Below are 27,801 nucleotides of genomic sequence, written 5' to 3' on the forward strand. Positions count from 1 at the left end.
CAATGGAGGAACGAGGCGGAAAATTTCGAATGTGGCGACGGTAGTTCTAGGCGACGGGGTACGGTGGTACGGTCCTGGAGGGCTCATTGCGCGTGGCTCGCGCGGGAGAGCCTCGAAGAGCCCTGAAATGTGAGAAGGAGGAAGATAGCTCTTGCAGAAGTAGTGGCCAAGGTATGGTTCTGGACCAGCCCCACCTCCCTTCGGCTTTCCGCCTCCTGAAGGAGGAGGAAGTAGGTTTTAAGGTGGGAAACAAGGGCGTAGTGATCCGTGTTTGACTTCCCTTGGGTTCTCAATACCGTTCTAAATTCGGTGGCCGAAAGCTCGGGCTCTGGAGTCCCATTGGCCGCGCGCTTTTCGCGGTTCAGCCACTCGATCTGCCCGTTCAGATGTTCTGTCTTCCTCTTATGTTAAATAGATGGAGACCCTAATATCCTACTTTGCAAAATTGTGTAGATTAAGTGATGTGCAAATAAAGCTTTTTACGGTAGTTAAAAGCCTGGCTCAACGCAAGAAAATTGACAGCAGTTCTTTGAGCAGCGTGATACCGTTGACGTCCTCCTTGTCCAGGCCATTCTCTTTCTCACTTACCCTGAAGAGGCCGGCACTGACTAGTGTCCTACCTGGCTGTCTTCGCAGCAGAACTGATTGGATAATTATGAACGGAGATCAAATATGCTAGGTTCTTTTGAATCCAGAGCGCTACGCGAGTACTCTACAGATTGAGACCGTCATCTCGCGCTGTAGCCTGTCTTTGCTTTCATTCCTTCTGTCTACCACACCCCCTACTAACACCATCGCCTAATTTAGACAGGATATAAAACTTTTGATATGGAAAGTTTCTTTTGTGATTTTAGCTTGATTAAAAGTAATAACGAAAACTTTAAAATACCTTAACTAAACTAGATCAGTAACTTAATCTGTATGACTCTCAAACATCTCCAATTCTAACTTAATTGTGTAAAACAACCCCTTTACCATTAGTGCTTTTAAAAATAGCTATCCTATCTCTGCTAGGAACCTCCCAGTATATATTGTATATACCTTGGTAGAAAGTTCTTAATCTACAATATCTATATTTAAGATTCCAGACACTGCATAGAGGAAAATAAGGCCTGGAGAACATACTCAAGAAAGTGTAAGGTTTAGGAAAATGTTTGACTATCTTAGAGAAGGTAACGATATCCTTTGTGGTGAAAATTGTATGCATACATTATTATTGGAAACAAGTTTTTTTTCAATTTTAAGATATTCAAAGTGCAATCTAGAGTAAAAGATGTTTCTGAAAAGTGGTTTGACATGTTTAGTAGCATGCTAAAACCTACCTGACTTACAACATTGAAAGATTAAGTATACTTATGTATTTAATACTCAGCGTTTAACTGTATGTACAACAGTATTTTATGTCTGATTTGTTATGTTCATAATTCACTGGGAGTTAACAGCCCTAAGTTTTAGCCATACTTTGAGAATACTGGAGTGTTCTTCTGCCCAAGTTCCTGCTCTAGCTCTGTAATTGTTACAATAGCCTAATAAAATTGTATGTAGTGCTACACAGTTTAAACCTCTAAGGATCACCTTGACTTTCTTGAGAGTGTGTGTATATCATAAGCGATAATTAGGTTAAAATTATCTAATTATGGAAAAATAGTTGAATGACCTAATGTGATGAATTAATCATTAAAGAAGAGCTGGAAAACAAAACCCAGATATATAATTGCCTCAGGACTAATGCTATAAGCCTAAGCACTAAAAGTTGGTCCTAAACATTTTCTTTAAGAAGCATAAATAATAATGGCATCAAGATATAATAATAAGCATTTTCAATAGTGTCTGGCATATATGCCACAGTGACTATTTGTTAAAGAATGAATAAGTGGCATATTGTGGAATCTTTGGGTTGGAAATCTATATTCAATAAAACTTTTCTATAAAGTGCCTGAGGAGGAAGAGAGAACATCAAAAATATGAATGAGATTTTAAAAGGGGAAAATTTATGTTATCAAGTTAGTTAACTATCTACTTTGAGCTAATTCTACAGTTTAGTCTATTTAATGCATTCTTTATGAACAGCCTATGTTTTTTAAAGTTTTATATTTGATAATATTCTCTCTGAGAAAAATTATTTTTTATTGTTTAGGCAAAAGATGGCCAAGGAAAGATGCCTGAAGAAGTCCTTTCAAGATAGTCTTGAAGACATAAAGAAGCGAATGAAAGAGAAAAGGAATAAAAACTTGGCAGAGATTGGCAAACGCAGGTCTTTTATAGCTGCACCATGCCAAATAATCAGTAAGAGATTTTTATGTTGTCCTTTTATATCACTTTTAAGTTTAGATTTAATAACTGATAAATTTTTTTATCCTCTTTTAGCCAACACTTCTACACTGCTGAAAAATTACCAAGACAACAACAAAATGTTAGTTTTAGCTTTGGAAAATGAAAAATCCAAAGTGAGAGAAGCCCAAGATATCATCCTACAGCTGAGAAAAGAATGTTACTATCTCACATGGCAGCTATATGCATTGAAAGGAAAACTTACATCACAACAAACAGAAGAACCTGCTCAGGTATTTTCATTACTGAGGCCGAATTTCTTAGTTTAGTTAAGCCATGAATAAGTAGTTTAGACCAATTATTTTATTTAAATGAATTACTGATAGCTCAATTATGCATGAATTGTTTAAAATATCCTTCTTTGGTGCTTCAGAGCACAGCTATTGCATTTGGCCAGTTAAGAAAGCTTCAAGCATATAGGTGATTGAAGCCTGTTCCTGCCTATTTCATTCGTAAAGCAGGTAGCAAGACAGGATGCAGAAGACATAGTTTTAGCCTTTTGCATTGCTGCTCTATTTGAATGTTCAACTAAGTGAGTCAAAAATAGTGCAACTAAGCTAAAGATATAAAAGTGGTAGTTGAAGTGGACTCATCCAGAAGTTTTAATCAATGCTATCTTAGCTTTTACCTTAGCCTTTTGTTTTGCTATATCCAGTGGGGTTTTATAAGAACTACCCTTATTTAGGACATAGGGAGTATTTAAGTGCTTTTTGGAGAATCGTTTTTACCTACTTGTTGACTAAGTAGAGAAGACTGTTCACTCCCAGACAAGTAAGATCATAAACATTTTGCTGCTCAAATTTTCAATCTGATTTTCTTTTTGTCTGAGATTGTAAAGAAGGTGTTCAAATATGGTCCTACTAGCCAAAATATAACAGATATGGAGAAGGTTTGCTTTAGGATATTCTTTGTGTCTTGCTGTACCATTGTGTATTATTGTGTACACAGTAATGTGTGTCATTACTTATGAAAAAAGTAATGATGAGCTAGTTTATTTATCCCTTTTTCCAGTAGCCACTGCCAGGGAAATGGGGCAGAGAAAGAAAAAAAGCAGTGGTGAGTGTCAGGTGTACAGAACATTGAAATTCTTCCCAGTGGCTATTGCTTCGCTATACCAGTGAAAACATTTGAGTTGGCACTTAGACCGGAAGGTCAGATAAGAGAGTGAGAACATAATGATTAGGGGAGGGATATTGGGGGTGGGAGGAGGTGGGCGGGTAATTGAAAATGGAATTAACATCACTTCTCTATTGACAGGAGAAGTCAGTGAAAGAGTTCTTGCTTCACTCCCTATTGATTCCTTTTTTTTTTTCCTCCATGTGATTAAGACACATGTAATATATATGTATATATACACATAGACAATAAGTACATATATGGTATATTTGAGAACTGCCTCTATAAAGATTAGGTATATTTTCTTTACCTTCATGAGAGGTTTATATATACATATATATATATATATATATATTTTTTTTTTTTTTTTTGAGACAAGAGTCTTGCTCTGTCGCCAGGCTGGGGTACAGTGGTGCAGTCTCAGCTCACTGGAGCCCCTGCCTCTTGGGGTCAGGCGATTCTCGTGCCTCATCCTCCCGAGAGCTGGGATTACAGGCATGTGCCACCACACCTGGCTAATTTTTATATTTTTAGTAGAGACAGGGTTTTGCCATGTTGGTCAGGTGTCTTGAACTCCTGGCCTCAAGTGACCCACCCACCTCAGCCTCCTAAAGTGCTGGGATTACAGGCGTGAGCCACTGTGCTAGGCGTGGTAGATTACTTTTTTTTTTTTTCCCGCAGAATGTAATCTTTTCTAATTTTGTATTTTCCTTGTTCAGTCAACTAGTAGGGGGAAACAGTTCCTCTAAAGGCATTTGAATCTTCCTCTTCTTTTTACAAAGTTTTTGCTGAAAAACAGAAATAGTAGGAAGCGAATACTCGATGAGATAATTACAAAAGCAGTTGGGAAAAAATTCTATTACTGCAGCTCAGTGGTTTTTGAGTACTTATTAAAAACATTGTTAGTTGCTACGCAAATATATTCTTAGCATTTAGAATGTCAACGTTTGTATTTTCTGCTATATACTAATTGCTTGTGTCACTCATTCTCAACCTCATTGTACACCCATGCTTCAGTGCTTATCAAATCAATTTAGCAGTGATGGAGAAGCTTAAAACGTAAGAATTTTACAAGAATGTTTTCTTGCCTAGCCTAGCAATAGTTAACGTTTAGGTAATTTTTAACAGCCTTTTTGTTCCCTAATTTTATAGATTTTTTAATGACTTGTTTTTAAGTTATTTTAGTATGTAGTTAAATGTTCTTTTTTATTTACCTGCATTAATATTCGTTTCAGAACATTAGCTACATTGATATCAAATTTAAAGTTGTCATCTTTGGCTGGGGTAGGTTGCAGGGGACAGAGTCTCGCTCTTGCCCAGCCTGGGGTGCAGTGGTGTGATCACAGCTCACTGCAGCTTTCACCTCCCAGGCTCACGCACACTCAGCCTTCACCTCCCAGGTTCAAACGATCTTCCTGTCTCAGCCTCCTGAGTAGGTGGGACTATGGGCGTGCACTGCCACACCTGGCTAATTTTTTCTTTTTTTTGCCAGAGACAGGATCTTGCCATGTTGCCCAGGCTGGTCTTGAATTCCTGGTCTCAAGCAATCCTCCAGCCTTGGCCTCCCAATGTGCTGGGATTACAGGCATGAGCCACCACACCTGACTGAAAGCTTTTAATGGGATTAAATTTCTGGTTGTTTTGTTTTTAATGAACATTTTTAGCCTATTTATTATAATGTCAACATATGTTCATCAAATTTCAGAAGATAATTCAATTAAATTGGAATTGACTTCTTAGGAATTGAGTGAGAATTGTCATCTTCGTAACAGAGATCTACAAATCCACCTCTATACTTACGTTCTTCATCTTCCCTCTTGTTACAGTGGCAGAATGGCCCCTGTTCCTGCTAAAGGCAAGCACCACCCCCAGCCGCTCCCTAGCCCATGCATCAGATTTTCTCTTCTCACCTCCTCTACAACTTTATTCCTGGAAGATTGTTCTCTCTTCCATATATCCCCCTCTCCACTGGATCATTTCAGTCATCATAAAGATGTGCTTTCATATCTCTCAACCTTAGAGAAGAAGAAAGTAATGAAACCTCTCCTCGTCTCATATTTCTTTATCTCCTCATTTGTTTGCTTCCCTTCACAGCAGAACTTTTTAAAAGAAAACAGTATATTCTTCACTTCCTCAGCTTCCATTCACATTTGAAATGACTCTTTTATTTTTTTCTTTGAGACAGGATCTCGCTCCGTTGCCTAGACTGAAGTGCAGTGGCATAATCATGGCTTACTGCAGCCTTGACCTCCCAGGCTCAAGTGCTCCTCCAAACCTCAGTCTCCTGAATAGCTGGAACACCACCACGCCCAGATAATTTTTAAACTTTTTTTTGTAGAGACCACCTCACTGTGTTGCCCAGGTTGGTCTTGACCTCCTGGGTTCAAGTAATCCCCCTGCTTCAGCCTCTTTAAATGCTAGGAATACAGGCATGAGGTACCACACCTGGCCTGCAGCCACTCTGAATCTAGATTTGATCCTTACCATTCTGTTGTCACTGCATGTCAAGGTCACCAAAACCTCCATGTTACCAAATTCAGTGGTAACTTCTCTTTCTTCTTGACCTTGCAGTAATAATATGTAAAACAGGGACCACTCTTTACTTGGCATACTTTGATCTATTAGTTTTTATGATATTATGCTCCCCTGGTTTTTATTCTACCTTTCTGACTATTCCATGTTGGTCTCTTTTGCTGATTTCTTCCTCATTCTACCTTTAAATGTCAATTCTTGGCCAGGCACATTGACTCATGCCTGTAATCTGATCTCTTTGGGAGGCTGAGGTGAGAGGATCACTGGAGCCCAGGAGTTCAAGACCAGCCTGGGCAACACAGCGAGACTCCCATCTCTACAAAATAAAAAATAAAAATTAGCCAGTTGTGGTGGCATGCACCTGTAGTCCCAGCTACTTGGGAAGCTGAGATAGGAGGATCACGTGTGCCCAGAAGTTGAAGGCTGCAGTGAGCTATGATAGCACCACTACACTTCAGCTTGGGTGACAAAGCAAGACTTTATTTCAAAAAATGAATAAATGCCAGTTGTTGTAGACTCATCTTATACCCTGTCATAGCTTTATGTACTGTCTGCTGATGCCTTCCCAGTTTATAGTACAGAATCTAAAAACAAACACATACACACGTATACACACAGCCACCATTTGCTATCTCCACTTAAAGATGTATAAGGGATCTCAAACATACCTTATATAAAGCACAACTTCCCCTTGCCTCCCCCAAAGATACTGTATACTTCCTACCTTCCTTTATAAGTCTTACTCATCTCAGTAAAGTAGCCTACTCATTTGCTTAGTCCAAAACCACAAGAGGCTTTCCTCTCCCTCATTGTTCCCACCTCCATCCCTTTTCAGTCCTTGAGCTTGACCTGTCATCTCAAGGCCTTCCACTGGGCTTCACCTCCATAGCCATGACTCTAATCTTAGCTGATACCATGTCTTGCCAGATATGCTATGATGATGTCTCAACTCTTTCTACCCCTGGCCTCTTTTAATTCAGACTGATCTTTCAAAAACTTAAATCAGTTTACTTCCTTTCTTAATATTAAGTACCTTCCCATCATACTTAGACTGAAATCTAAACTCATGGTTCTCAAGGCCCTACATTATGTGGCCTCTGCATGTGTATCTCCTACTGTTCTCAGTGACTATGTTCCAGCCACAACAGCCTTTCTTTCCTAAACACAGCAAGATTTTTCTTATGTGTATTTGCTGTTTCCACTGCCTTCTTTTCCTCCTGCTCTTTCAGTGGCTGACTCCTTTGCAGTCTTTGATTTATATCAGATACACTCTATTTAAAAGAGCAATCCAACCTGAGTTACTCTCTATCACCTCACCCTGGATATTTCCTTCATGGCACTTATCACAATCTGAAATTTTGTACATATGTCTTCTCTTTTTAAAATTTTATTTCCCTGCACTAGAATGTAAGCTTTAAGAGGATAAGACTTACTCTGCTTTTGAGCTCTTATAGACTCAGTTCCTAGAACTATGGCATGGCACCATGGTAGACTGTCAACAAGTGCATATTGTTGAATAAGTTAATGCTTTCTTCTGAATACTTCAGTTATAACAGTGTTTTGTTTTAACACATTAACAGAACCAGGAAATATGTTCCTCTGGAATGGACCCCAATAGCGATGACAACTCCAGAAATTTATTTGTGAAGGATTTACCGTTAGTATCAAATTCTTTATTATGATTATTAATACTAAGAAAGATTTAATTCTGTGATTCATTTATGAAAGGAAATGTGCATCATGTCAACTCTTATATTTGTAGTCTGATGCTTTCTCTGCTGAGAATATATTTAAGAGAATTTGATGTGTTGAAATTCTATCACATATAGCCAAGCTAAACCCCTTTTTCTCATATTTCACTCCTTTTTTGATGCCTAGGAAAAAGAAGCCTTACCAGAATTTTTAATTCTACTTCATACTTTCCTTCAGTCATACTTTTCTGTGTACCATGTTTTTATTTTAAGAAGGATTAGCTATTGAAATGAGATGTTTTGCCAGCCCTATAAATAGTCTGGTTTGGGGGAAAAATAAATAAATAAATGAAACATCATATTTAACACAGTTGTCCCATTGTCTCGCTGATCCAGTTCATTTTTCTAGATCACCTATACCCTCGTCCCCTTCTCTTGGATCAAATGTACTTTATTTATTTGTTTATGAATTATTAAGCTTTAATTATAAACAGTAAAATGCACAGATCACAGTTACACAGTTTGATGAGTTTGACTAATGTATATATCGTGAAACAAAAATGTCAATGAAGACATAGTGTTTTTACTATTAACATTTTGGGCCAGATAATTCTTTGTTGTAGAGGGCTGTCTGTGCATGATGGGATGTTTAGTAGCATCCATAGCCTCCACCCAATGAATCCTAGTAACATCCCTCAGGAGAACAAAAAATGACTTCAGATATTGTCACATGTTCCCTGGAGAGCATAATTGCCCTTAGATGAGAACTACTGCCATAGACAGTTCTTTTGTATGCCTTTCAAGTCCATCCCCTTCTCCACAGAAGTAACCACTAAGATGATTTCTATTGCCGTAGATTACTTTTAATCATTAGTAGTTTTTAAACTGTTGGACTTTAAGATCTGACAAACTTATGTTGTGGACAAAAAGTAAGATAAGGTAATCGCGTTTGTAGAAGTTTTCTAAAATAGTTATTAGTTACCACAGCCATTACCTAAATCTGTTCAATGTCTAGAGTGGAAAATTCTCTACAGCGAATAAAGAATAAAATTACAATTAGAATGAAACTGCCAGTAATAGTGTTAGAGTATAAAGAACACTTCATGTTTCATGAAGTAAAGAACAACATTTTTAAAGAAAATGAACAATGTTAACTTCAGAAGAGTTCAATAGTTAAGCACCATAAAAGCATATATTACAAACAAATCATAGCTCTGCTAATGATAAAGCAGGCTCCTAAAGAGTGATCAAACTACATTTTTTAAAAAACATTTTACAAATTAATTATCATTGGCTGTTTCCTTAGTTAAATGAAATTGAGTTATATAACATGTTTTCAGGTGGAACTATCCAACTTGATAGGTTAGTTCTTCAAGTAGGAGTTGAATGTCATAACAAATCAATCTCCCTATAATCAGCATAAGTGTCCTTTGGTTTCCTTTGATACAGAATAGATGTATTGATTTGAAATCGAGTTATGAAATGATACTAAAGGAAAGAAAAATTAGGAAAATACTGAATTTGTTTTTATTACATAATCATTAAATTTCTGTTTTTTCATTGGTATTTTCTAAGGCAAATTCCTCTTGAAGAAACTGAACTTCCAGGACAAGGAGAGTCATTTCAAATAGAAGGTAATCAAGTGAAAATCTAAAAATATTATTAAGGGCAAGATAAGGTCTTTGAGAACAAATAATACAATTAAATTTCTCTAATTCTTTTTTCCTAAACTTTTTAAATTTGTTCATCTGGTATTCTCAAAGGAAATCTGTTTATTTTACACAGAGTAATAGAGTTTTAAAATATGTTTATTATGTCAAATCTGTAATCTGAAACTTTGGCTATAACTATGGCAGCAATTTACTGATTGCTACTATGTGTCAAGCTCTATGTTAAGCATTTTACCTGCATAATCTCACCTAACCCTCACAACAACCTAGGAATATAAGTACATTAGTCCCGTTTTATAGGAACTCAAGAAGGTAAAGTATCTCATATGAAGAAGTCTAGATGTTAAGAGCTAGTATTTAAAATCAAAGTTGAACTCCAAAGCTATCCCCTTCTTACTACTTTTAAATCGATATGTCTGTGTTCTCAAATGTCAATCTCCTCCACTTGAACTAAGCTTCGAAGAAGGGATAGTATTTGAATAGCAAAACCGGACATAGCCTCACTTTTCCTTAAAATACAGATTATATTTCTTACCTGAGAAGCTTTCTAGTTATCCAAATCTTATTTATTTTTCAAAGAACAACTTAGCTCCCACTTTCTCGTTTGTCCCACTCTGGAATATGCGGTTGTACTTCTCTGAATCTGTACTCAGTGAAACACATATTCATTTTCTTTAAAAGCACATAAAAGCCTGTTATAATTTTTTTTTTTTTTTTTTTTGAGACAGAGTCTCCTTCTGTTGCCCAGGCTTAGAGTGCAGTGGCGCAATCTCAGCTCACTATAAGCTCCACCTCCTGGGTTCATGCTATTCTCCTGCCTCAGCCTCCCAAGTAGCTGGGACTACAGGTGCCCGCCATCATGCCCAGCTAATTTTATATATATATATATATATATTTTTAGTAGAGACGGGGTTTCACCGTGTTAGCCAGGATGGTCTCCATCTCCTGACCTCGTGATCCGCCCGCCTCAGCCTCCCAAAGTTTGGGATTACAGGAGTGAGCCACTGTGCCTGGCCTATAATATTTTTAAAGATTATAAAGATTGAGTGTCCCTTATTCAAAATGCTTGGGACCAGAAGTGTTTTGGATTTATTTTTTTAATTTTGGAATATTTACATTATATCAGTTCATCATCCCCAATTTGAAAATCTGAAATCCAAAACCCTCCAGTTAGCATTTCCTTGGAGCATCATGACTGTACTGAAAAAGTTTTGGATTTCATATTTTCAGATTAGGGATACTGAACCTGTACAAGATTCTTTCACATGTCAGATATAAGCCATCAGTTGATCATTGACAAGTAAATAGATGGTATTATTTTAGTTCCCCAGATTTTTATTTACAGATTTTATAATGTAGGAAAACTACCGAATGATTTTTGGTCATTCAGTTTTTTACTTTGAATTCTAAAGTTCTTGAAATTCAATTTTCCACAAAGTCAAACTATTTTTCTAATTTATTTTTTAAATTCTCAGATCAGATACCTACTATTCCTCAAGAAACACTGGGATTTGATTTTGATTCAGGTGAAGCTAAGTCCACTGATAATGTCTTACCTAGAACTGTATCTGTCCGTAGTAGTTTAAAGAAACATTGTAACAGTGTATGTCAGTTTGATGGCTTGGATGATTTTGAAACCAGTCATTTGGCGGGGAAGTCTTTTGAATTCGAAAGAGTTGGATTTTTAGACCCACTACTAAACATGCCTGAAAATGTACAATACAATGTTTGTCAATGGAGCAAGGACCAAGCTAACTTATCACTTTCAAAGCTGATTCATCCAGGAACGTTTACTAAAACAAAAGAAGACATTTTAGAATCTAAATCTGAACAAACTAAAAGTAAGCAAAGAGATACACAAGAAAGAAAAAGAGAAGAGAAAAGAAAAGCTAACAGGAGAAAATCAAAACCTATATCAAAATATAAAGAGAATAAAAGTGAAAATAAAAGAACTGTTTCCAAAAAGAAAATGCACAAATCTGTCAGTTGCAATGATGCTTACAATTTTAATTTGGAAGAGGGTGTTCATCTTACTCCTTTCCGACAAAAAATGAGCAATGACTCTAATAGAGAAAAAAACAATGAGTCTGAAGTGAGCCTCTGTGAATCAAGTGGTTCAGGAGATGATTCCGATGACCTCTATTTGCCCACTTGCAAGTACATTCAGAATCCCACCAGCGATTCAGGTACAAGACCAGTCACCAGGCCTCTAGCTAAAAGAGGACTGAAATATACAGATGAAAAAGAGACGGAGGGTTCTAAGCCAACAAAAACTCCTACTAGTAAGTGATCTACTTGTTTACCTGCGTTTTTAATGTTTGTGATAAATGATCACTCCTGATGCTTATATACTATACTTACCATCTGTTTCTCTGGTGGAGGTTGGAGACTTACCATCTGTCTCTCTTTGGGGGAAGTTATGGTCTGATTAAACAGTGTGGGGCTGGGTGTGGAAATCACAGTTGTATTGCTCTGACCTAATTCAGAGATTGCTTGTTGTGGAGACAGAATTTTTATTTTCAGTAAATAAGGACTCCCAAGAGGACAGAGGGACTCTTTTGTGGAGTTAGGTTGAATTAAAGTAGCTTTTATACACTTACCTGAAGTATCCCCTTGAAAGTGAAATCAAATTTGAATCCAGTGACTTGTTATTTTAATGGCCTTGTTTTATATTAAATTTGACAGGAACTATGATTTTAAATAATCTTCTAGTTAGTGAAGATTTCCTCAATTGATAGACTTAGTATTCTTTTGTACAACATCTCTAAAAACTGGCTCAGAAAATATTTTATGAGATCAAAAGTAGGCATAGTTCAGATGTTCATAATACAACCTACACCTGTCCACAAAGATTCTCATTTGGCAGTTTTAGTTAATACAAGTAAAACTAACATACATAGTCAAGTTGTATCATTTTCAAAGTATTGTTATATCATTTTATTTGATCCTCAGAACAATTCTGTGAAGTACAGGTGTTATGATGCTTATTTTGTTTATAAGGAGATTAAAACCTTAAAAACCGAACCAACTTTCTAAATCGGCTAGTCAGTGGTAGCAGGCAAGTATCTTCTTAAAAAATATGCTGTAGGCTGGCAGGGTTGGCTCATGCCTGTAATCCCAGCACTTTGGGAGGCCGAGGTAGGCGGATGACCTGAGGTCAGGAGTTCGAGACCAGCCTGGCCAACATGGTGAAACCCCATCTCCACTAAAAATACAAAAAAATGAGCTGGGCGTGGTGATACACACCTGTAATCCCAGCTACTCGGGAGGCTAAGGCAGGAGAATCGCTTGTACCCAGGAGACAGAGGTTGCAGTGAGCCGAGACTATGCCATTGTGCTCCAGCCTAGGCAACGAGCAAAACTCGGTCTCAAAAAAAAAAAAAAAAATCAAACAAGATTGGCAGAGTGTTGATAATTATTGAACCTAGGTAACTCAGAGTTTATTATACTGTTATTGCCATCTTTGTGTACATTTGAAAATGTCCAGAAGAAGTTGGGATTTTTTGGTGGTTGTTCACTTTTTAATTGAGACAGGGTCTTGCTCTATCACCCAGGCTGGAGGGCACTGTCACTGTCATGGCTCAATGCAGTCTCAACCTCCCAGGCTCAAGTGATTCTTCCACCTCAGCCTCCCCAGTAGCCGGGACTATAGGCATACCTGGCTAATTTTTTTTTTCTTTTTTTTTTACTTTTTGTAAAGATGAGGTCTCACTGTGTTGCCAGGGTGGTCTCAAATTCCTGGGCTCAAGCAGTCCTCCTGCCTTGGCCTCACAAAGTGCTGGGATTACAGGTGTGTGAGCCTGTATCCATAAAAATACATAAAATCCATAAAAAATACATTTTTAAAAGAAAAAAATATACTCTAAAATAGTGTTACTCAAGAGTTTGATCCCTAGACCTCTTAGAAAAGCAGAATCTCAGGCCATATCCCATACCCTGGAGTCAGAACCTGCATCTTTGTGGGGTTGTTTTTTTTTTTTGAGACAGAGTTTTGCTCTTGTTGCGCAGGCTACAGTGCAGTGGCACGATCTCAGCTCATCCCAACCTCCACCTCCTGGGTTCAAGCTATTCTCCTGCCTCAGACTCCCGAGTAGCTGGGATTACAGGCATGTGCCACCACGCCGGGCTAATTTTGTATTTTTAGTAGAGATGGAGTTTCTCCATGTTGGTTAGGCTGACCTGAAACTCAACCTCGGGTCTCCCAGAGTGCTGGGATTACAGGCGTGAGCCACCGTGCCTGGCCACTAAGAAGTCCTCCTGTGGATTCATATACACATTAAAGTTTGAGAAGCATTTTTCCAGAATGTAGCAACCGATCTGATGTTGTTCCATAAGATATATTTCTCAAACCGAAAGTTGGAATAATTAATACAGTACAATATATTTATGTGGCAACAAACAGGACAGACTATAAAAACCAGATAACACTGGAGCATATGGCTCTTAGTATACAGTCATTTCACGGTTATAGTTTACTTTTTTGGGGGTACAGTTTGCTTTTTAAAGCTATTTGAGGAGATTGTTTTGCAGTGTCTTTATTATGTGTTGGACATTTGCCTTCCAATATAGGTGTAGCTCCAAAGTATACTTGGATGTTTATGATGGGAAAAAAACTGAGTAACTTTTTAACATGCTAGTTTGTCTCCTGGTTTACACAGAAGCTGTTATTTAGAATTCTCATTTGTTTAATAGAAGGAATTTTAGCGGCTTTATAAGACTATAGGAAGAGACTTGATAAAAACCTTGGTATTGAAAGAGAGAGGACTTGATTCCAAATAGCAAGGTATGACTAAAATGAAATTCCATGGTTAAACTAACTTATTATGCCCAAGCTATCCTAGAAGAATTTTACGTTTTAGTGAAGTGTTCTGTTATAATTAATATTTCAACAATGGTTTGAAAGGAAGAGGAAAAAATGATGAAAAAGCCAAAAAAAAAAAAAAAATGTATTATCGGCCGCACATGGTGGTGCACACCTGTAGTCCCAGCTCCTCAGAAGACTGAAGCAGGAGGATTGCTTGAGACCAGGAGGTGGAGGTTGCAATGAGCTGAGATCACACTACTGCACTTCAGCCTGGGCAACACAATGAGAGCCCATCTAAAAAAAATTCTGTTATTAAATGCTGGATTTTGTATACAGTTAAGATATATAAAATTGAGTACAATTTTAGTTCCTGTGTGGGTTTTTTTTAAATCATTCAGTAAAAATTATTTTGTAGGTACACCACCTGAAACTCACCAGTCACCTCATCTTAAACTGAAGGATATCACCAATGTCTCCTTGTATCCTGTTGTGAAAATCGGAAGGCTTTCTCTTTCTCCAAAAAAGAATAAAGAAAGCCCAGCAGTGGCTCTGCCTAAACGTAGGTGCACTGTCAGCGTCAACTATAAGGAGCCCACCCTCGCTTCGTAAGTATTTGGTTTGTGGGAACTTATTTTTAATGATACATGTCGGGGGAATAAGGTTATGGAGCTTTGTTCAATAATGAGTTTTTTCTGAAATAAAAACATTTGATTTTAAAAAACTGAAGTGGTAACATTTAAAATTGGTGTATTTTACCATAACTTGATACTGAGGAGTAAGTTAATATTGGGATGCTTATATTATGCCTGAGATCTCTTTTTACTCTTCCAGGAAACTGAGAAGAGGGGACCCTTTTACAGATTTGTGCTTTTTGAATTCTCCTATTTTCAAGCAGAAAAAGGATTTGAGACGTTCTAAAAAAAGTATGAAACAAATACAATGAATGTTTTGTTGGATATTGTTTAAATTCAATCTACACCTCTTTCTGTTGCTTCAAGAGAAGATCTGTAAGAGCACACAGAGTGAGCCATTGCCATAGAATATTCTCTTGACAGGACCCTAGCTCATAAATGTTTCTTCAGAACTATGCTTCAAATGGGATGTTTTGTATTAAAATGTTAATAAATCTAATTTGTTTTTTCTTTTGAATATAAATAACTGAATTTAAGCATTATCATCATACCGATTTCTTATGCTGCCTAAACCTCTTAATGTTGGTCAAAATGTATCTTTTTTTGTTGTTGTTGTTTTGGAGACAGAAATTCATTCTTGTTGCCCAGGCTGGAGTGCAGTGGCGTGATCTGAGTTCACTGCAACCTCTGCCTCCCAGGTTCAAGCTATTCTCCAGCCTCAGACTCCCGACTAGCTGGGACTACAGGCATGCGCCACCACGCCCAGCTAATTTTGTATTTTTAGTAGAGACAGGGTTTCTCCATGTTGGTCAGGTTGGTCTCGAACTCCCAACCTCAGGTGATCTGCCCACTTCAGCCTCCCAAAGTGCTGGGATTACAGGCATGAGCCACTGCACCCGGCCCAAAATATATCTTATACAAACATTTTAGAAATGAATAATGATTACTCAAATTAAGATATTTTCGTTATAAGCTTCTGGCATCTCTATTTTTCCCTTAAGTGGGGGATACTAAAGTGAATGATTTTCTAAGAGGATCTTTTGAAACCCTTCAGTACAGTATTTAAGTAAAATAAGTTATTGTGGATCTTTTGAAACTCTGTGTAGTATTTGAGTAGAATACATTTTTGATATTTACAGTAGGGTACACCCTAAGTTGTTTATGAATTCCTCATACCACTGTTGTATTTAATTTTTCAGATAAAATGTGTATGGAAAAATGACTAGAGAAATTTATTGTTTTTTAGGCTCAGGGACTAGGTAAGTGACTAGTTCTGAACCCCAAGCTCTAATTGTATGTTCAGAGTGATGCCTCAATAAAATTACAAATGTCATGTACTTTCAGGATAGCTCCTTATTTAGTCAGAAATCTCAAAGATTAAATGTGTGAATATTTAGGGTTTTTGCATATTTTTGATCAACCAACGAAAGGGAATTAGTTCAGTTCAGAAAGTTTGATGTCTATACTTGTATATACCTCTTTAAATTTTAAAACTTTGTAGGTTATTCATTTTTAAAGAGCAATAAAGCTTGTATAAGATAGTGACTGCTTTCCTTCTATTCTTTAAATATCAAAAATAGAATATCTCTCTGTCTTCACTATTCTCATCCTTGGACATTTCCTCTCCCCTCCCCTTGGTATTCTCTTTTTTGGGGGCGGGGGTGTGATCTAGGTGAGTTAATCCTTAGTATTTTCAGTAGTCATTGCTGTGAAACTCTCAGCTTCCCCTCCATACTTTCAGCCTAACACTTCTCTCTCCCAACTTTTCTCTGTGTAATCTCCCAGTTCATGATTCACAAATTATAATTTTATGGGGGGACCGTTCTAATCCTGATATCTCAGATTTTCTTGGCTGTTATCTCCCTATCTTTCTGTATTCTATGTCAGTTAGAGCCGAAATCCTTTTCATCATCCCCGATTTTTCTAGCCCCCTCATCACTGATTCATATACCCTAGTCTCCCATCACAGTCTCTTAATTTTTCAGTTTTTTTTCTTACTACTCTCCCTTTATACTTATTCTTTAAATTCATGGAAACACTAGAGTAGCTATCTTAAACTAAGACTAGACAGTAAAAAAGTCCGTTTCTCTGCTGGGCGGGTGGCGCACGCCTGTAATCCCAGCACTTTGGGAGGCCAAGGTGGGCGGATCACGAGATCAGGAGATCGAGACCATTCTGGCTAACACAGTGAAACCCCGTCTCTACTAAAAATACAAAAAATTAGCCAGGCGTGGTGGGGGGCACCTGTAGTCCCAGCTACTCGGGAGGCTGAGGCAGGAGAATGGCGTGAACCCGGGAGGCGGAGCTTGCAGTGAGCGGAGATCGCGCCACTGCACTCCAGCCTGGGCGACAGAGCGAGACAATGTCTTAAAAAAAAAAAAAAAAAGGGGTCAGTTTCTCAATCCCTGTAACCGCCTTTCAAGTGATCAGTAGCTACATGTGGCTGTATTAGACAATTGAGGAAATATTGAACATTTCCATCATCACAGAAAGTTCAGTTGGACCATGGCCAAATCTAGCACACCACCTGCTTCAGGATGGCCTATAAGCTAAGAAGAGTTTCTACGTTTTTAAATAGTTGAAAAAAAAAAAGCAAACACTTGAAATCAATTTTAGTGATAGAAGCACTAACTTTGAACCCCAGTAAAGTACCTACATTATATTCTTGAGTTTGCCTCTTGGCCTACAGTCCTAAAATATTTACTTTCTGGTCTTTACCAAAAAAGTTTGCCAACTCCTGCTCTAGACCATTGAGTACTTTAATTTTGCCTTAAAGATCATTCTGCTCTGACACTCTGATCTAGCTGTGATCCTTCCCTTACCTTCATCACAAGAGTCAATCATTATCCTAAAATCAGTGTTAAAGTGTTTGTATTTTTAATTTTCCTATAATCTTGTCATATTTATCCATAGGCTTTTAAGTATTGTTTTATATCTTAACATTTTATATGAATATTATGTTGTACGTATCATTTTACAACTGACTTTCAGCATTGTTTTTGAGATTTATCCATGTTGGCAGATGTAGATTATTTTCATCATTGTACAGTTTATTATATAAATCAGACATACTCATTTCTTCTTTTCAGACACAATTCATTTCCACTTTATTATTTACAAATTAGTGCTGCAGTGAACATTCTGCATCTTTGTACACTTAAAATGCTTAACTTTCTATAAAGTTAATACCTAGAAGGGGAATTGCTCGGTTGTAGAGTATATTGAACTGTAGGAAATTGCTTCCTACAGTGGTTGCACCAATTCTGTTATAAGGAGTATATCACTGTCCTAACAGCAATTTCTAAATTCCAGTAGCAGCACACGCTGTCAATCACTTAGTTTTATTAGACATTAAAATTAGCCAAGCCAGGAAGTATGAAGTTATTTCTCTCTCTGTTTTAATTACTATGAACTTGTATCTCATTGATTTAATTACTTATGAGAATTCAAGTGTTTATTATTCTCATTTCTTCCTTTATGAATTATTATACCTTTTCCCTGCTTTTCTACTAGAATGTAAAACTATGGATTTTTTATATAGTCTACATACTAGTCCTTTTTTCTGTTTACGTGTATTCTAAGTATCTTTCTTCAATCTCTGCCCTTTTTTATACCTTGCTTATAATTCCCTTTGATATTTAGAAGCTTGAAATATTAGTATCCTCTACCACCTTTTTTCTTAAGATTTTGTCTAAAATTTGTACAGTTTTGTTTTTCGCTTTAAGGTCGTTAAACCATATGGCATTTATTTTGAGTACTAGGGATCTAATTTTATTTTTTCCCACGAGGATAACCAGTTGTCCCAGCAGAATTCATTGACTAATGTCTTCTTTCCCCACTGCTGAATATTCCTAGCTTTGTCATAGAATGAGCTTCTTTCCATTGCTTTGTTTAGCTTTATGCTGGGTATATTGTATAGTCACAATTTTTTGTGTGTTGGTGGAGGTGGTAAATGTACATAGAATTTATCATTTGATCTTTTTAGGTTTTTTTTTTTTTTTTATTCTCATTCTGTCACCCAGACGGCAGTGCAGTGGCCAATCATAGCTCACTGTAGCCTCAAACTCCTGGGTTCAAAGGATCCCCTTAACCTAGGACTACAAGTGTGCACCACTGCACCTGGCTAATTTTTTTTTTTTTTTTTTTTGGTAGAGCTGGAGACTGTTTGTGTTTCCTAGGCCTGTCTTAAACTCCTGGCCTCAAGCAATCCTCCCATCTCAGCCTCCCAAAGTGCTAGGATTGCAGGCATGAGCCACCACACCTGGCCATTTTGATCATTTTATTTGTAAAGTTCAGTAGCATTAAGTACATTCAGTAGCATTAAGTACATGATTGTACACCCTTTTCCAGAACTTTTTCTTCTTTCCAAACTAAAACTCTGTACCCATTAAACAATCACTCTGCCTTCTCCTCTCTCTCCCAATCTCTGGTAACCACTACTTTTACTTTCTATCTCTATGAATTTGACTGTTTCAGGTAACTAACAGAAATGGAATCATAGGATATTTGTCCTTTTGTGTCTGGCTTATTTAACTTAGCATAATAACCTCAAGGTTCATCCATGTTATAGCATGTATCAAAATTTTATTCCTTTTTAAGGTTGAGTAATATCTCATTGTATGTATACATATTTTCTTTATCCATCAATGAACATTAAAGTTTGTGTATCTTTGAAGAAATGTCTATTCAAATCCAATAGGCTATTTTTCGTTGTTGTGTTTTAGGCTGTATATATATTAGATATTAGTCCCTTATCAGATACGTGATTTCCAAATGTCCTCCCCCATTCTGTGGGTTGCCTTTTTACTCTGTTGATAGTGTCCTTTGATGTACAATAGTTCTGAAATTTGATTGAATCCAATTTGTCTATTTTTTTCCTTCTGTTTTCTTCTAAGTCATAATTCTTTTAATACATAGGTAGGATTTGTTTGCTAACTTTTTTTTTTTTTTTTTGAGAGGAGTCTCGCTCTGTCAGCCAGGCTAGAGTGCAGTGGTGCAATCTCGGCTTACCTCAACCTCCACCTCCTGGGTTCCGGCGATTCTCCTGTCTCAGCCTCCCAAGTAACTGGGATTACAGGCGTGTGCCCACCATGCCCAGCTAATTTTTGTATATTTAGTAGAGTTGGGGTTTCACCATGTTAGCCAGGCTGTTCTCAAACTCCTGACACCAAGTGATCCGCGTGTCTCGGCCTCCCAAAGTGCTGGGATTACAGGCGTGAGCCACCACGCCCGGCCAACATTTTGTTTAGGATTTTTTGTGTCTATGATCATGACTAAAATTTGCCTATATAATTTCTTGTATATACCTTGTATTTTTGGTATCTGTGGGAACAAGTTGTACCTATTGAGAGTTTGGTGAACTTGACACCAAAACCATCTTATCTTTCTATGCTTTCATGGGGAAATTTTGTACCATTTTTTTAATGATTATAAGTCTTACAGGTTCTCTAATTATTAAATCTGTTTAATTTTTCTCCCTTGGGAGTTGTAAATGTACATGTATTGTGATAACTGCTATAATTTTACTTTTATTGAATTTTTTTTTTTTGCTTTCTATCTGCTACAATTTGGTTTCTCCAAGTCCCATGTTGAAATCTGATCACCAGTGTTGCTGGTGGGTCTAATGGCAGGTGTTTGGGTCATGGGAACAGGTCCCTCCTGAATGAATTAATGCCCTCACTGGGAGGAGGAGATAAGTAAGCTCTCACTCGATTAGTTCCCCAGACAGCTGGTTGTTTAAAAGAGACTGGTGCTACTTCTCTCTTGCTTCCTTTCTTTCCATGTGATCTCTGCACGTGCCAGCTCCCCTTTGCCTTCCAGCATGAGTGGAAGCAGCCTGAGACTTTCACCTCATGCCCAATCTTCCAGCCACCAGAATTGTAAGCCAAGTAAACATTTTTTCTTTATAAATTATCCAGCTTCGGGTATTCCTTTATAGCAACACCAGTGAACTAAGAAACTACTCTACTTTTTCTTTATGTCATTTTGATAATGGTCAAATTCTGTGTTTCCCTTAAAATGAATTTAATTTTGCCCTCATTCCTGAGGTATAGGTTAAGAGTTACTAATTTTCTTACAGACTTGATTTTGTTGTTGAGAAGTCTAGTCATTCTAATTTTTCTTCATATTTTGTTAGTTTGTCCCTTCGCAACTTATATTCTTGACTTGTTATAAATGTATTATTTTTAATTTTCAGTTATTTTGCTGCTAGTTTATGGAATACAACTGATTTTCATACCTAGACCTTGCTAAATTCACTCACTAGTTCTACTACCATTTTTTGCAGTTCCATTAGGATTTTTTTTGTACATGATCTTAAAGTCTACACATAAAGGCAATTTACTTCTGTCTTTCTGTTTTGCATGTATTTTCTTACTTTACTGCACTACTAGAACTTCCTCCATAATGTTGAATAGGGGTGAGAAGAGCCCTTGTCTTTGCCTTTTTCTCGACTTTGGGAGGAAGCATTTGGTCCTAGGGCATTACTGTGATATTAGCTGTAAGTGATCACTAATAACCTCTCAGACTGAAGATATTTCCTTGTGTTCTTTCTTTGCTGGGAGGTTTTTTTCCTTTTTTCTTTTTTTAATCTTGAGTGACTGTTGAACTTTGTCAGCTACTTTATTGAGATGATTTTTTTTTTCTCTTTTATTCTCTTAATATGGTGAGTTAAATTAATGGATTTCCCATGTTAAACCAACCTTGAGTTAATGGGAAAAATCCATCACTCAGTCATAACATCATTTTTGTATATTGCTGAATTTTGTTAATATTTTGTTAAAGACCTTCATATCTATGTTTGTGAGAGTTATTGGTCTATAGTTTTCTTATGGTTTTTAAACTTTTTTCTAGCTTTGGTTATCAGGGTAATAATACTAGCCTCATAAAAGGGGTTCACAAGTCCTCCCACCTCCTCTGTTTTCTGAAAGAGTTTGTGTAGATTGATATTACTCCTTTCTTGAAAGTTTGACACACTAGTGAGACTATTTGCGCTAGGACTTTTGCTTGTAGAAACGTTTTAAGTTATGAATTCATTTTTAAAGTTGATGCAGAGATGTTTAGATTTTCTATTTCTTTAGACAGTCTTGCTAATTTGTGTTATACAAGGATTTTGTTCATCTAAGTTATCAAATTGTCTGACATGTTATTCATAATATTCCCTTGTACTTTTTGTCTTGCATGTAAGAGCTCTAGTTATCCTCCTCTCTTTCATTCCTGATATTGATAACCTTTTTCCCATTTGCCACAAGAATATTCACTGGCAGCACTTGTGGCTGCAGCGTTTACCCAAAGATAACTTTGCCACAAAATAAGCTCGCTCTTATTGTTTTTCCATCACTCTAGTATATTGACTTTGGAAACAAAAGATATTCTATATATAGCATTCTGTTTATAGTAGTACTATATTTCCACTTAGAAAATGTAGTAATTCTCAAAACCTGAAAATGTCAAATTCTAGAAAACAAAGCAATCCTATGTGTGATGTTACATCATTCTTGAACAGTTGTTGGTCGAAGATTCATTTGATGAACCCAGTTTTTCCAAAATAGACGATTCTGATGATTCAGACGATTCTGATCTTAGTTCTGTTAGAAATAACTCCAAGAAAAGTTTTTGTATTTTATTTTCACATTGAAAATCTGTCAGATTTGCTTCAGTCTCTAAGAACGTATTTATGTAAAATTAAACGAGTGGTGGTAGCAAGCTGCGCTCTTTTGTCCAAACAGGAAAAGGGATTATTTGTGCTTTCTTCTTGATCAATCTAAATAGAAGTTTATGACTTTCAAAGAACCAGTTTTTAGTTTCAGTGATGTATCTCTTTTTTATTCATTCTCTATTTCACTGATTCCTACTCTTTGACATTCTTCCTTCTACTTTGGATTTAATTTGCCCTTTCCTAACTTCTTAAGGTACTATGAATTAAGACTTCTCTTATTTTAATATGAGTATTTTTAATGCTGTAAGTTTTCCTTTAAGTACTCTATTAGCTGCACCCTACAAATTTTTATATGTTGTCATTTAGTCTAAAGTATTTTCCAAATCTCTTGTGATTTTTAGTCTTTTCTTCCCTCTGGGCTTCATTTTGGATAGTTTCTTCTGCTTTTTTAAATCGTGTATTAATCCTATCCAGTGTATTTTTTCTGTCATGATATTGTATTTTCTTTTTTTTACCTCTAGAAATTCCGTTTGGTTCTTTATTTTATATATATATTTTATTTGTCTCTTTATTGTATTCATGTTTCACATTCTAGAGCATGTATATAATGTTCAGAATAACTATTTTAACACCGCTATCTGCCGATTCCATTATCTCTGTCATTTCTGGATCAACATTTATTGGCCTATTTTTGTTTTAGTCATTTATTATACTTTCCTGCCTTGTATATCTTGTAACTTTTTAAATTGGATACTGTACATTGGGAGTTTTACATTTGTATAAGCTGTATCTTCTTGTATTCCTTTAAAGAGTTAACTTTGTTTTGTCAGGCAATTAAGTTTGTTAGAGATCAGCTTCATCTTTATTAGGCTTGCTTTTAAGTTTTTTGGGGCAGATCTATGGGACCTTTCACTCTATGCTCACTTACCCCCAGTACAAAGATATGAAGCATCTAGGGTCTTCACTGAATGTCCCATTTATTCAACAAGGTCTGTCCATTCTGGCTGCTGGTTGCTTGAATGATTCCCAAGCCTGTTCAAAGTATTACTTTTGAGTGTTGTTTGGCTCACAACTGCCTGCAATTGTTCTTTACCCTGCAGTTCTTTCCATAGTTACATGAAGTTTCATCCTACACATGAATGGATTAGTATTCAGTCAACACTCAGGAGACAGAATTCTGGAGCTCTTTCTCTGCATAGCTCTTTCCTGTCTATTACTCTGCTAGCAAATTCTACATTAGCGGCCTCTCCAAACTTCAGTCTGTCTCTTCAACTCAGTGATATTACTGGACTCTGGATTCTCACTCCTTGTCTCACAATTCTGAAACTACGTTGGGAAGAAATATAGGAAGAACATGGGACTCACTGCTTATTTTCCTTCTCTCTGGAATCATCATCTTTTACTAGCTATTGCACAATTTCTGAAAAAGTTGATTAATATTTTCCATCCTTTTTGCTTATAGTGGCTGAACAAGTCCCATAGTAGAGGACTTCATAGGCAGAAGTGGAAGTCAATAATTTATCCTGCTTGGGATTCACTATGGTTATAAATATTCATGCTTTTTATTATGAAAAATTATTGGCTTGTTGAATGTTGCCTTTTTCCCATTCTCTCCTTATGCAATATCTCATAATTTTTGGGCTTTGATTTAACTAATAATAGTCAGGAACAACTGTGCTAGACCTTGTTCTAGGCCCTTGGGATGCCTCAGTGACCAAAACCAATATTCTGCCCTGATGGAATTCACATTGTTTATAACCTGTGTTTCTTAACTCCTTTTTCATATTTTCCATCTCTTTAGCTACATTCTTTCTGTATCATTTCGTCAGTTCTATCTTCCAGTTCACTCATTCTATCCTTGGTTATATCAACCTATTTAACCTGTCACTTAATGTTTTGTTCTCTATTTTTAGCAATTATAAGCACTCTAATTCTGATATTTGTTGTATCTGCTGACTTTCAATTATTTGCTCACATATTTTCTAAGTTTTTATTGTGAGCTCATCCTTCATGGAACTTATTTTTCCTTCTGAAAGGACTAGGTTGTAGAAACATCTGTGTAGACTGATTTTGTGTTTGCTTTTACCAGGAGCCCTGGAGGTATCACCTACCAAAGAAGCAATTTTTATTTTATATTATGTTTGGGAATTTGTTTAGAGATTCCCAGACTGTAGGGAATGAAAACTTGAAACCCAAATCTGCTTGAGGTAAAGTCCAGGGGCTTCACATCCTTAGAAAACTTTTTTAGTCCATGCGTTCACTAATGTATGCAGACCTTTAATAGATTCTAGCTTTATGTGTGGGGGGAGAGATGGAGGGGTGTTGACAGTCTGTTTCACTCAGCCTACATACGTATTAAAACCTAAGCCCTTTAATTAGAGATAGCAACTTTCCCAGGGTGACCAAGGAATCAGTACATGTATTGAACCCCTCTTTAAGTTTCCTGTTGGTTGTGTCACTTGGAGATTGCCTTTTCTTTCTTGTAAGCTCAGCTATGCCCTTAAATATATTGCATTTTACCTACCATTTCCAGGTGTTTTCAGGGGTCAAAGTTTTTAAGTTATCTTAGTCTTCGATATTGTGTAAGCGAAAGTCTCCAATCCCATTTCCTAGATGATTTTTTAAAATCACAAAATGTGACTATGCTTAACAGCTGTTTCCTGTTTCTCTTAAAATCCATTTCCTATTTCTCTTAAAATAAAATCCATTATTCTTAATATGGCCTGTTATGGCCCTGCACCATCTCACACTACACTCCTCTGCGTCTACAACTCTTGTCATGTTGAATTCTCTCCGTTCTTTGGAGATCTTAGCCTGTGTTGTCTCTGCCTGCCTTCTTCCAGATTTTGCCTTGGTCAATGCCTATTCTAATCTTTCAGCTTAAAAAGCCACTTCCTCTCAGAAGCTTTCTCTAAGTTCCTGCTTACCAGATTTTGTCTTCCTTTTTATAATCTCATAGCACTATACTAATAAAAGCTCCAGAATTTCCTTATAAACAGGGCCCTAGGGTGGTGATTTTTTGAATGGAGGAGACGTTGGGACAAGGAGCCAGGGGAGTACCCTGGAAACATATATTAAAGCTACATTTGCTTAAAAAGTCTTTTGATTTAATTTGTATTTTTGTTGAAGCCACCCTTAGTCCCACCACTGCAGGCTCTACCTTTCATTGTAGCACTCTAGATACCTATAATTACTATTCAATGTCTGACCTCTCCATGAAAATATAATTGCTACTTTGATCACTTTGTACCTACACACACTCCAAGTTTCAGTAGCCTTCTTGGGCCTAGGCCCCTGGTCTAGAAGGCCAGGCTCTTAGCAAGGTGTTTCATGACTCTATCCAACCTGATCGCACAACATGTCATCAACTCTCACCCTGACCTGAAATTAGTCTCTCATCTCTTAATTCACTGATGTGACATTTCTTCTCCAATTGACTTTTCTTTCCCAGTAATAGAATCTTAGCATTAAAGGGCTTTATCATTTTAAACATAGGAGATGCTTAATAAATGTGGAATAGGAATTTGAGGTAAATAGCAGGGAAATGTGAAGGAATAGGAACTACAGTTGGTAGCCTTAATATCCAGATACTTCATGCTGCAACAAACTAGGACCATCATTCTTTAAATGTAGCTGTGGCATTGCATAGCATTGAAGAGCACTGACTCTGGATCCAGAATCCCTGCATTTGCCTGTTTGGGAAAATTCCCTCTCTGTATCTCAGTATTTTCATTGAATTGTAAGGATTCAGTGAGTTAGTACATATAAAATGCTTAGAAAAGTGCTTAACACTTACTAAGTGCTCAATAAGTGGTAGATTCCTGAGGAAATTACTTGGTTATAGGAATCTATGCAGCATCCACAGATTGACTATCTGCACTAAATTCTGCTAGTTCAAACCCACTTAGTGCCAGTACAAATAAAATAATATATTAACAATACTTGAATACTGGTTTAGGTAAAAAGCCTTTTTAAAATTTATAGTGTCAACTTAAAATTTTATATAGTGTTTTACATTCACTTGAGACCATCTTCACATACATTGAATACATCCTGACTACAGCTTTGAGCAGAAAAGCATGTGTCTAATGAGAATAGACTCAAGATAATGAGTATGGCGTTCTATCATAAAAGGTGTTGGGAAGTAGCATTTGTGCAAGAAGATACATGTAATAAGTAAAACAGAGAGTAATTAAAATTTATTCCAGCTTGGTATTATGGAAAAGGTGGGAAATGTAGCCTGGATCGGGATTGTTAGGTGAGTTCACATACAGCTGCATGGTCACACTCGAGTGATTTTGATCTTTGGCATCTTGAAAGTTGGTATCCAGCATCATAATGGAAAGTTTCATCCTCTCCCTCATCCTGTTCAATGTTTTTTCAATAACATGAATAAGAGAAAACATATAATTTACAAACAAATTTGTAATTTATAAATGTAAAACGTAGAAGGAATAGGTAACAGTGAATACTGGAACTCAAATAAAAAATGCCTCACAGGTTAATACAAGGGCAGGGGGAACTTCCTATAAAATTAAGCCCTCATCTACTTCGTGACCTAACAGTTTCACTATTTGGTATTCACATAAGAGAATACCAATATGTTTACAAAAAGACCTGCACAAAAAATGTTTATGGCAGCATTATTGTAAGACCCAAACCTGGAAACTACCCAAATGTCCACTAAACTTGAGAAGATAAATTGTGGAATATTACAATATTATACTCTTCAGCAATAAAAAGGAATGAACTTCTGATACATACTACAATGTGGATGAACCAAACCCCAGAAAGTACAAACTATGACCCCATTTATATGAAATCAAGTAACACACAAAACTAATCTATGGTGACAGAAATCAGAAGTGGTTTTCTGGAGACAGGAGAATTGACCTGAAAGAGGCATGAGGGAACTTTTCTTAGGTGATAAGAATGTCCTGTCTTTAGGGTTGTGATTATACTGGTGCAGATAATTGCCAAAAGTCATCAAACTTAACACCTAAGACCTGTGCTTTTTAATAGAGACAGGGTCCCACCATGTTTGGCCAGGCTGGTCTCAAACTCTTGGGCTCTAGCAATCCTCCTGCCCCAGCCTCCCAAAGTGCTAGGATTATAGGCATGACCCACCACACCTGGTCTGACCAGTGCATTTTATTGTATGTTAACTATACCTCAATTTTTAAAAATGTTTTTGGTTTGTTTTTAGATGGAGTTTGGCTCTTGTTGCCCAGGCTGGAGTGCAATGATGCAATCTCGGCTCACGGCAACCTCCATCTCCCAGTTTCAAGTGATTCTCCTGCCTCAGCCTCCCAAGTAGCTGGGATTACAGGCATGCGCCACCACGCCTGACTAATTTTGTATTTTCTTT

General features: G+C 36.9%; 1 protein-coding gene across 3 annotated transcripts; it reads left to right on the plus strand.

Moving 5' to 3' along the window:
- Nucleotides 1–24,727, plus strand: SGOL1 (shugoshin-like 1 (S. pombe)). Of its 3 annotated transcripts, XM_011968445.1 has the most exons (9): nt 186–242; nt 2,138–2,286; nt 2,368–2,564; nt 7,560–7,636; nt 9,246–9,304; nt 10,816–11,622; nt 14,560–14,749; nt 14,976–15,067; nt 24,523–24,727. In XM_011968445.1, the coding sequence occupies exons 2-9, from the start codon at nt 2,145–2,147 to the stop codon at nt 24,588–24,590; spliced, it is 1,632 nt and encodes a 543-aa protein (XP_011823835.1). In that variant the 5' UTR covers nt 186–242; nt 2,138–2,144; the 3' UTR covers nt 24,591–24,727. The 3 variants fall into 3 exon arrangements, with proteins under 3 accessions (XP_011823836.1, XP_011823837.1, XP_011823835.1); XM_011968446.1 differs by lacking the exons at nt 186–242; nt 24,523–24,727 and adding an exon at nt 1–171 and having other exon boundaries at nt 10,816–10,866; nt 14,976–16,321; XM_011968447.1 differs by lacking the exons at nt 186–242; nt 10,816–11,622; nt 24,523–24,727 and adding an exon at nt 1–171 and having other exon boundaries at nt 14,976–16,321.
- The last annotated feature ends 3,074 nt before the right edge of the window (nt 24,728–27,801 follow it).

Source organism: Mandrillus leucophaeus, unplaced genomic scaffold (genome assembly GCF_000951045.1).
Source record: "Mandrillus leucophaeus isolate KB7577 unplaced genomic scaffold, Mleu.le_1.0 Scaffold843, whole genome shotgun sequence".
Classification (NCBI taxonomy): domain Eukaryota; kingdom Metazoa; phylum Chordata; class Mammalia; order Primates; family Cercopithecidae; genus Mandrillus; species Mandrillus leucophaeus.

Bases quoted from the DNA above. Each gene is read 5' to 3' on its own strand.
- SGOL1 (XM_011968445.1), top strand. From the start codon at position 2,145: ATGGCCAAGGAAAGATGCCTGAAGAAGTCCTTTCAAGATAGTCTTGAA. The intron at 9,305-10,815 runs GTAATCAAGTGA...TTAAATTCTCAG, and splicing joins AGAGTCATTTCAAATAGAAG to ATCAGATACCTACTATTCCT. The intron at 15,068-24,522 runs GTATGAAACAAA...TGCTTTTACCAG, and splicing joins TTTGAGACGTTCTAAAAAAA to GAGCCCTGGAGGTATCACCT.